Source organism: Somniosus microcephalus, chromosome 6, assembly GCF_052327205.1.
Source record: "Somniosus microcephalus isolate GS21.2 chromosome 6, FLI_Smic_1.0, whole genome shotgun sequence".
Classification (NCBI taxonomy): Eukaryota; Metazoa; Chordata; class Chondrichthyes; order Squaliformes; family Somniosidae; genus Somniosus; species Somniosus microcephalus.
The window spans coordinates 60,037,305-60,047,987 of NC_140992.1; the positions used below are offsets into that span (position 1 = coordinate 60,037,305).

General features: G+C 42.4%; 1 protein-coding gene across 1 annotated transcript; it reads right to left on the reverse strand.

Annotated features, from left to right (window-relative positions):
• Positions 1 to 5,411: 5,411 nt before the first annotated feature.
• ptmaa (prothymosin alpha a) lies at positions 5,412 to 10,331 on the reverse strand. The gene is given in 6 exon segments (XM_085990258.1): positions 5,412 to 5,961; positions 6,316 to 6,380; positions 7,231 to 7,339; positions 7,428 to 7,496; positions 10,106 to 10,241; positions 10,243 to 10,331. Coding segments are annotated over 6 exon segments (495 nt in total). The 5' UTR covers positions 10,317 to 10,331; the 3' UTR covers positions 5,412 to 5,919.
• Positions 10,332 to 10,683: the final 352 nt, after the last annotated feature.

Genomic DNA, 10,683 nt, shown 5'->3' on the forward strand with positions numbered 1-10,683 from the left:
TGTGTCGTTCGAGCAGGAAGGTGCTGTCCTCTCTCAGGATGACAGCATTCTTGCTGCCACCACTGCCACTCCGCCATTGCACTTGCCACAGCCTGTAACCCAGCCAGCCCAGACTGCTGCCGCCCATGCAGAGTTGGCCCAGTCTGCAGCCGGGCCCTCCAGGCCCAGAGCTGGTCGAGGGTGTCTTTCAAGGCCATCTGCAGTCTCTGGATCTGACATTCAGCAGCCTTCCACCAGCCTTGCTGCAGCCATTGGGGCCACATTACGGAGTAGCAGTAGGGTTGGAAGGGGTGGAAGTGCGAAGGGGAGGGAGATCATTCTCGAATGGCAAATAACTAAAATTTCTCTAACATATGGGGGGAATATTTGTCCCAAAGTTGGATGTGTATGTAAATATATTGTTCACTCTGTTAAGACTTATTTCGATGTGGTAAGAACCAGTTTTGTTTGTTAATGAATTGTTGTGTTTGTTTGTCATTGGTTGTGCTTAATAAGACAGTTGATCAGAAAAATCAAATTTTTTATTGGAACGTTAGAAATTTCCTCATGTTACTCATTGGAGCTTTGCCCGGTAATAGGGGCTGTGGGCTGGCTGTAATGATATGCTTGTTGATCCCAAAAGCCATCTTCACTGTCATTCTTCAGAAGCAGTGTCTTATGAGGCGTTCACAAACGGCCCTTGCAGAAGCAACATTAAGCGCCTCCCTCCCACGTTGTTGTTGCTCATCCTCCTCCTCCTCTCCCTCCTCTTGAGGTGGTCTAGCTATCCCTGGTGGCAATGGCTGGGTCCTCAGAATTGCGAGGTGGTGAAGCATGCAGCACACAACAATGAAAATCGATACTTGATTCGGAGAGTACTGTGGGGCTCCTCCACAGTGGTCAAGACACCGGAACTGTTGCTTCAGAACACCGATCATCTGCTCAATCAGGTTCCTAGTGGCGCTATGGCTCTTATTGTATGCGAGCTCAGCAGGAGTGTTGGGGTTACGGAGTGGTGTCATCAGCCAGGTGCAGAGTGGATAACCCTTGTCCCCAAGGAGCCAGCCACGAGGTTGATGCGTGGTTGGAAGAGGTCTGGGACACCAGTCTGGTGCAGGATGAATGCATCATGGCTGCTGCCAAGATAGCGGACATTGACGGCGAGGGTGCGCTGTCTGGTCGCACACCAACTGGATGTGGAGAGTGGAAGCCTTTGCAGTTGCGGAAAACCTCTGCATTTTCATGAGGTGCCCGCAATGCCATGTGTGTGCAATCAATGGTGCCCTGAACCATGAGGAAGCCCGCTATCCTAGCAAAGCCACATGCGCATTCACGCTGTTTTTCTCGGGTCATGGAGAATGAGACGTACTCCATTCTCCTTTTGCATAGAGCATTTGTGACCTCCTGGCTGCAACAATGGATGGCGAACTGGGAGGAGCCGTTGGCGTAGAAATTGAGAGCCACCGTCACCTTCACTGCCACTGACAGGGACATCCTGGTCCTGAGCTGAGGCTGGACCTCTGGCTGCAGGAGGTGGCAGAACTCTGTGGCCACCTCCTTGCTGAAGCGGAGCCTTCTAGAATACTGCTTCTTGGACAGATGGATATATGAGAATTGCTCCCGGAATAGCCTGGGAGGGTAAGGTCTCCTGTGCAGAGCCCTGTTGGCCCTCCTCTCTCTGGCTACATTTTCCACTCTCTGTTTCCGCTGCCTCCAACGGGGAAGCTGGAGGACGAGGCCCCGTGCTAGTACAGCCCCCATTTAATCTTCTAAATGTGGTAGTAATAAAGCTGACAGAAATGGGAACCTGAAAAGTCTTGCTGGGGAACAAAACTCCTTGTAGGACAGCGTTAACTGTCTCCAGAAGCCTTTCTCCCTCTCGCAACCTGCGTATGCAGAATATTTCGCAGACAGGAAAAATCAGGAAGTGCGTGCCTTTAAATAGCACTCCCCCAGCTCCCAGCCAACTGCAAAACGTCCCCCTCTACCTGTCGCTCCTAACGCCAGGCGCTGAAGCAGGGGGTGAGTATCAATTTCCAGTCCAGGGCGCTACCGAGGCAATGCGCGCTTTGATGATGTCACAATCTCCAGGCGCAGGAGATCATGGCCGTAGTGTTTAGCGCCACCACAAACCACGAGGTCAATTTCACGGGCGGCGCTAAAATCGCCACGCTCGGGCGGTAATTCGTTAGCGTCCCCGGAGGCGCTAACCAAATGAATTTCCCCCCATAATTTCTGCAGCAATAATTTATTTCGATGCTTACTTCAGGCTAATCCACAAACAGGATAGTGTAGGGCACAGTATTTACCCTATTGGTAGACTCAGCCACTTGGCTTTTATAGTGCTAACTTTGACACCAGCAATAAAGTAGGTTGTAGGGTGTACGAGGAAATACATTGGAGTGCAATTATGCTAATTCTGCAGAAAGTGGGCATACTCCAAGAAAAATAAATGCTTTAGTAAGGTGTTTTTTTCAAAAAAGGATTAATTCAATAAACCATTTGTTTTTAAATGAAAGCTGTAGGCATATTAGAATAACCACAGCTTTACGGGTGTTACACATATATACAACACACTTAAATACCAGGAAAAACTCATCAGGACGATTGTGCTTCAGGTTTACTATAAAATAAGAACATAAGACGTAGGAGCAGGAGTAGGTCATTTGGCCCCTCAAGCCTGCTCCGCCATTCAATAAGATCATGGCTGATCTGATCTTGGCCTCAACTCCACTTCCCTGCCTGCTTCCCATAATCCTTGACTCCCATATCTTGCAAAAATCTGTCTATCACCACCTTAATATAGTCAATGACCCAGCCTCCACAGCTCTCTGGGGAAGTGAATTCCCACGACCCTATGAGAGAAGAAATTCCTCATTTCCAATTTAAAAGGGTTTCCCCTTATTCTGAAATTATGCCCTAGTTCTAAATTGCCCCACGAGGGGAAACATCCTCTCTGCATCTACCTTGTCAAGCCCCTTCAGAATCTTAGGTGTTTCAGTAAGATTCCCTCTCATTCTTCTAAACACCATTTGAGTATAGGCCCAACCTGCTCAACCCTTCATAAGACAACCCCTACATCTCAGGAATCAACCTCGTGAACCTTCTCTGAACTGCCTCCAATGCAAGTATATCCTTCCTTAAATAAGGAGACCAAAACTGTACGCAGTACTCCAGGTGTGGTCTCACCCTGTACAGTACAGTTCTAACAGGACTTCCCTACTTTTATACTCCATTCCCTTTGCAATAAAGACCAACATTCCATTTGCCTTCCTAATTACTTGCTGTACCTGCATGCTAACTTTGTGATTCATGTACAAGTACCCCCAGGTCCCTCTACCGCAGCATTTTGTAATCTCTTCCCTATTTAAATAATTTGCTTTTTTATTTTTCCTACTAAAAGGGATAACCTTGCATTTTCCCACATTAAACTCCATCTGCCAGATTTTTGCCCACTCAGCCTATCTATGTCCCTTTGGAGATTCTTTGCGTCCTCCACACAATTTGCTTTCCCACCTATCTTTGTATCATCAGCAAATTTGGTGACATTACACTCAGTCCCTTCATCCAAGTCATTAATATAGATATAGATTGTAAATATTTGAGGCCCCAGCACTGATCCCTGCGGCTCCCCACTAGTTACAGTTTGCCAACCGGAAAATGACCCATTTATCCCCGACTCCGTTTTCTCTTAGTTAGCCAATCCGCTATCTATGCTAATATATTACCCTCAACCCCGTGAGTTCTTATCTTGTGTAGTAACCCTTTATGTGGTACCTTATCAAATGCTTTCTGGAAATCCAAATACACATCTACTGGCTCCCCTTTGTCCGCCTTGCTCATTACACCCTCAAACAACTCCAGCAAATTTGTCAAATATGACAACTTCAGAATCTGAGATGAAGAGAAGTTTAATATATGAACTCACCTCCAATGCAAACCCAGCATTTGGAAAATTGGCTGCGTCACTTTTAATTTTCAGCTGTCGAATTTTTATTTTCCCTTTTGTTGCTGGAGGTAACTTATATTCAACATGCAACAGCAACCCCCCACAACCTCACTGAAATGTTATGCTTCATTTGTGAGCCGAGATAAACAACAGCAGACTGTTGACTTTTTTTTGGGGTGGGGGAGGTAGGGAAAGGAAAAGAGAAAAAAAATTGCAGTCAATCCCAATCCTTTCCCCACTCAATAGCTACTTTGCAGCCGTAAACACTGGCTAGCAACCAGCAAGTGATCTTTCTGTACTAATTTCCCTCTTTGGTACAGGGCTAGAGGCCAGTTTATAATATTCCCCACATTGGTTAGCAGCTAACCAATCAGTAGCTAATCCTGGGATTAACTGGGTTTATATGGCTCTATACTACAAACCCACCACACCAACTGAATAACCAAAAAAAGTTTTAGAAACTAAATTTTCTATTAAAAAACTGAATGGCAAGCTGTTTCAATAATTTCATGGAATTTTAGTTGAAGATATAATTTAATAATGAATTAATTAGCTGAATATCAATTAGCTGAAAAATGTTTTTACTAAGTTTAAACAGTTAAGAGTTTGCCAATTATATTTTGGATTAAAAGTAATGTCCGTTCCAACAGCGAACTTAACTTTAGCAAAGATGTATGCCACTCTAGTATAGTATACAGATTAAATAGCCATGTCTTTTCACTTCCGCTGTATGAGGGATTTCTCTAAAATATCATAGGCCAAGTGTTCACTTCTATATTTCCTCAAATACAAGAGCATTTTAGGTGCCTGATGTTTTAATATTGTTCACCAATAGGATTTTGGTGTATTATAAATGGATTGTGGCATGACAGGAACATATTAAATCTCATACCCAATTAAATATTATTCCTCCAACTATTCAATGCTGCAAGACAATGCACTGAAATGCAACATCTCCAATCTAGTTACAAATAAATGAACTTGACAAGACTCTGCAAGCACATCTAGAATGGTTAATGTATTTTTTATTTTAAAAAGGAAAAATCTTGTAAAAATTGATTAATTCCTATATATTCCATAACCTGGAACAAGACATGAGAATAGTTTATTTGATTTGTTACATACCACCTTAAATAACTTTTCCAAATGGAGACAGATTTTATCGAATTATATTTCATGTATGAATCTAACATTGTAATTATTTGAAGAAAATATACAAAGCATGTTTGTGTTTTCAGTGTTGTGTCCAACATCATTTTGTTTGAGCATTAATGGCTGTGTTTACTCAACATTTCAACTGAGAATAAATCTGAGCTCAAGGATGAAAATGGCTGCCAGCAGTTACAGTGTTCCGACAGATGATAGAAGATTTTGTTCATTAGCTTTCATTTAGTCAGTGTGGAGTATTTTATTTTATTTTAAACTGTAACACATTAAAAAAAAAAAAAAAATCTCAAGGAGTCAATTCATCAGAAAAACTCAGCAAAATAAAATTCCGGTTTATTGGACAACAAACTGTTTCACACATACAACAGGCCACAATGGACAGTATTTCTGACAAAAAACCTTGATCTTTGGCCTTTCCACCTCATACAAACCAACTACTTATAGTACAGCTAAAGTACACAGTTATTGGAATGCTCAAAATTAATTTTGTTTTTACAGGTTACCTTTAAGATAATGTGGCCAAGACATGGTCAAACCACCAGTAAAGTCTGTTTTACAGAAGAACTTCAAAGCCCTGTTTGGTCACCAGAGATCACTGTTTAAATTGGCTGACCTCTAACCATATGTACAAAAATATAAAATGTAAATAAAAATACAAACAAATTCTCCTTTAGGATTTTAAGAAAGAAGTAGGGCCATGAAGTCTTAGTAACTTTGTTTTAAAAATTCTGCAGTTGACTTGCACTGGTGTACACTCTACTTAGTGATGATGACCAAGTTTTTCCAACAGAAAAAATGGGGGAAAATGTGGATGAAAATACAGTTTATTCATCATCTGTTTTCTGCTTCTTCTTTGCAACATCATCCTATGGAAGTTGAAAAACATTGAATAAGGATTTTTGTCTTCTTGTCTCATTTCATCACAATTTAAATACAAACACTGATTTGACTCGTTTGCTTTAGCCGTTGTAACTGGATACTAATTGCAAGCTTCATGATCTCACCATTAGCTCCACTACTTATATATGCAGTATTCTAACATAAATATGAAAATATGACATACACCAGTTCAGTTCAGGCAGTACTGTAGTCTTTACAGATTAACCCCAATTATAGCCAAACAAAAGCCAACTTATTTTCCACTTTTGCCTTGGTTACTAACTTAATTCAAGTAAAGTTAAAGAAACCACTTAAATGAACGTCAATAAAGAACTACATACCTCTTCATCTTCAGCCACCCGTTTCTCTGCAGCTCCCTCACATTCATCGTCCTCACCCTCCTCATCTAGAGAGAGAGAAGCCATCCTTTTAACAGTGAAGTAAGCATATACCAAACAAAGCTGCAAAGACAACACCCTTCCTTTATGATCACTACATTCACAATGCCAGACTTTACGGCCCGTTACCTATTTCCATTCAAAAGTGCACGAATAAAACCCCCATTTGTTACAATCCATGAAACTGACTGATATAAACTTTAAACAAAATATTGAGCCCTCTCGATTCACAGTACCTACTGTTCTACTCCTAAAAAGTGAGGAAATAACACATATAGTAAAACAAACAGCTGAACCTGCCCTAGTATAATACCATTGGCCAGTCAAGGTACGACACTAAGTGGAGAATTTGGAAACATCTCTTGCCATTCCCCAAATGGCCAGTAGTGTCACTGTAGAGAATAGTAACTGAATATTAACATTAGAGTAACAAAATGGGAACAAAAATTGAACATATACAAAATGAAGTGCAAATCAGCAGTGTTGATAGGACGACTCAAAATTGCTACAAATTATGTTTCCCGTTACACAATCAATCATGTTTATTACAAGATGTGTAGCTAGACTGGAAAGGGTGCAACTGGGGGTAAAAAAAAGTTAGTTTTACAGCTTGTTGAGACTAAACTGAAGCAGTCTGATCAGAGATTCCTAAAAAAGTTAGATGCCCTGATGTGTTTGACATCATAATGATGTTTTTAGGACGTTACTTCACATACTTATTATATACCAATATTGACAACTAGCTATTTTTATTAACCTTTTACCCAGGTCATTTAAAAAGTGGATGCAGTATTTCTCTCCATTGACTTCCCAAATTTTGTCATATTAATCTGTAAAACACTGGAAAAAGGAAGTTACCTTCTTCATCCTCTTCCTCCTCATCATCTTCACCGACATCTTCACTTTCTTCATCTTCTACCTCATCTGCATTCTCTTCAACTTCTTGTTCTCCATTTTCTTCATTCCCCTTATCAAAATGAATACAGCCATATCAAAATTGTTCATTTACTTTTCCAGCAGAAAACTCCACAGAAATAAATAGTTTAGCAACTTACAGCATTTCCATTGGCTGGTGCGTCACCTTTGCCGTTTTCAGGCTCTACCTCTTGAGTTTTCTTCAAATCCTTAATAAAAAGAAACAAACTTTCAAGAAACCATAAGGTACGTTTTTAACAAAAAAAACTTGAGACGATTCATTACTTGGTCTTCAGTCTTGAAGTTTGACTCTTCAAATCTCTAATTACACCGTGTATACTAGCTACAAGTAATAAACCTCTCCGTCAGTCCGAGATTGAAAAAAAATCGTGTCGGTCAACATGTCTAACTAAATGGACGTCAAAATGTGACTTGTGTGCCAGTATTTATTTATTGGCTGGTCCAACAATCGGCACCGCCCAATCCAGTGATATCGCGAGGTGTCACCGCCCGTCCCGCTTAAATCTAGGCTGGTTGAAGCCAGGGGGCATTTTGGGAATGGTAGTCTCACAGCGTGGTGCTGCCTTACTGTTTAATAACCCCACAAGGGGGAAAAGGACTACAAACTCTCAGCGTGCTCCGCATGCACCACCTACACGCGTAAACTGCCAGAAATAGCACACATCCACCTTTCTTTAAACGTTTGTTCTCCGCCATCTCAACAGATTCACCTCGAACGTCTATTGCGAGTCGCTCAAGCGCAACAGATGCACAGATGAGTTCGCTTTTCAGGCACGTTAAGAGTTGTATTCGGGATCAACGAATTGGAAAGACATGGTCTGCATCCTTTTACAGAAGACAGCAACGCGTTAAAAGTAGGCTGCAATGATCCATCTGAACAAAGATGGAAATTTTTTACCCCATCCAATAAAAACGACGCTTTTGAAAGTGGATTCCTTATATACCAAATCCTTTTTACTCCATAAAGGTAACTTCGAAAAACATTTTTCCAGATTAGAAAGATTACTAAATATGTCGCCACCTTTCACTTTGCACCTCGCGCTCTGATAGCTCCTGACTCAACTTTATTAAATTGTTTCCTAATCTTTATCTGCTAATCCGTTTATCGCTGTCATCTTCCCTGAGGCCACCTTTTCACGATCCGATATTCTCCCGCCCCTTTTCTTTTCTCCCCGAAAGATCAATCATGGGATCAATCATGTAATCGGCTCAATGACACACAAAATTATACAAGATCCAAAAATAAAGGCGGCCAAGGTCAGTCACCTTTTAAACTAGTCGATCGGTTAACTATCGCCTGCCTCCCCGATAGCGCGATGTAACCGGCTTCAAAGACGGAAGTCAAGCTCCGGCTCCCACGCTCCAAACCGACTATTTTCATCAGACAAATGTCAAGTACAAAGAGTCAAAAATTCCTCGCCTCGCTTAACCCGTCACCTATTGTGCGGTCAAACCTCCGCAAACCGGGTTCTGCAGAATAAACTACAGTCAAATCGGGTCTTTTTGGTGGGGGGGGGGGGGGGGGGGGGGGAAGGGAGAATAATTTTTAATAATCAAATTTGAAACCTCAAGGCTCAGCCTAATTCCTTAATTAACTGGAAGGACATTTTCAGCACAGTACAACCCCCCCACCAATTCAAAAATGGATCCGTGTGTTTAACATTAGATCTTCATTTGAGGAAAGCCACAAGGACCGACCCGTATCGGATCGATGTATTTGCTCACCATATCGCGAAAACTACGAGAAATGTTAAAAAGTCAACACTGCGCATCTGATCTTACGTAAACGTTATCTGAAGTAACTATTTATGCAAGTCAGATAAAGAACAAAAAAAGGGGTTCTTGCTCCGAAACATTAATGCTGATCAAGTGGATGCGCCGCTAATGAAGTCTGGAGCAGGGATGCCGAGTCCGGATCGCGGGCTCTCCACAACATCTAAACACGGCCAGCAACAATGTACAACTTCGACTGCGGTTTGTCAACAGAGCGCCCGCACTACTTGAAAGGGCAAGGTGGCCAGTGGCGGGAAATAAGGTCATTTAACAGAAACCTGAACACAAACAAGATAAGCTGGATGTGAAATGCGCGCTGGCAGCCGCGCTGCAGACTTTCGAATTGCGTGCTCCTTTGATGTTGCTACAATGCGATTCAACTGTATCCGAAGATATACAGCCAGATAAGCGCTTTAAAAACAGCCACCGGCCAGAAGAACCTGTGCGCTTAAAAAGGCGCGATCGACCTTTGTAGAATGATTTATCACTAGATTCACAGAACGGGAGGGAAAGAGGGACGACCCCCGCAACGCACCCGATGTAGGAACAATAAAGACTGGCTTCCAAACCAAAGTGAGCCAGCTCTCCGCCAACAACAGCTTAGGAAACTCGACTTTCATCGCTCAACATCCACACTAACCCCAGAGTTGCTTTCCCATTCCGAGACCAAATGCAGAAGTTTCTGTGTAACAGCACTTCGCCTTCAAAAGAAAAGCGGAGCTTTAATGGGCTTTTCATACAAGCTCCGGCCAGTGAAACCAAACGCCAACTTTCACAAGTATCTGGCACATTCAGCACTTCTTAGACTTCACAACTCATTTTTTTTAAATACACTTCCATTTAAGTTTTTTCTTCTTTCAAAAGTGGGTTTGGATTTCTGACATCGCATCTCAAGCATGCCGTCTTAGCACAAAGAACCCGTGCTGGTTCCTTTCAAAATGTATCAACATGACGTTTATTGCATTTTGTTACTTTTACCTCTCCATCGAACTGAAGGTTTTTATCAAAAGGAGCGCACGGTTACCTTCGGGGCTCGCTCGACACTTTTTTCTACTTTGCTCTCTGACATGTTGTCTGTGACGATCGCGTGCTTGAAAGGTAAAAAGAGATTTAGATGCTGCTGCACGGACTGAGCTGAGCTGAGCCGCTCCAAGCTGCTGCTGCTGCCGGGGCTGCAAACAATGCAAATATGGCTCGAGCCGAGAATGAAGGGCTCGCCGCCGCGGCTCGCGCATTTACACACAGCGCGCGTCACGGCTCCCGGTTTAAAGTCACGTGACTTCCACCCTGCCCTGCCATTGGACGAGCGCTCATAAGCTCGTGTTTTGGTTGGTCAACTATTAAACTCACAGACGATTCCAATTATGAAACTTTGTTTCTATTATCCGGAAAGGAAACGACTGGGTGTAAAAAAAATTAAAATATGAAATTAATTTTAATCCTGCTTTGTTTGGATTCGGTCGGGTGGTATTGTTTCTAAACGCCTCCATTTGGGTGTCGGCACGTTGTGATTCGTTGATTATTCAAGATGGGCGGGGTCTTGGAGGCCCCGCCTTCTCTCCGCGTTGATTGGTTGAATTATGTCATTGCTCATTAATTACG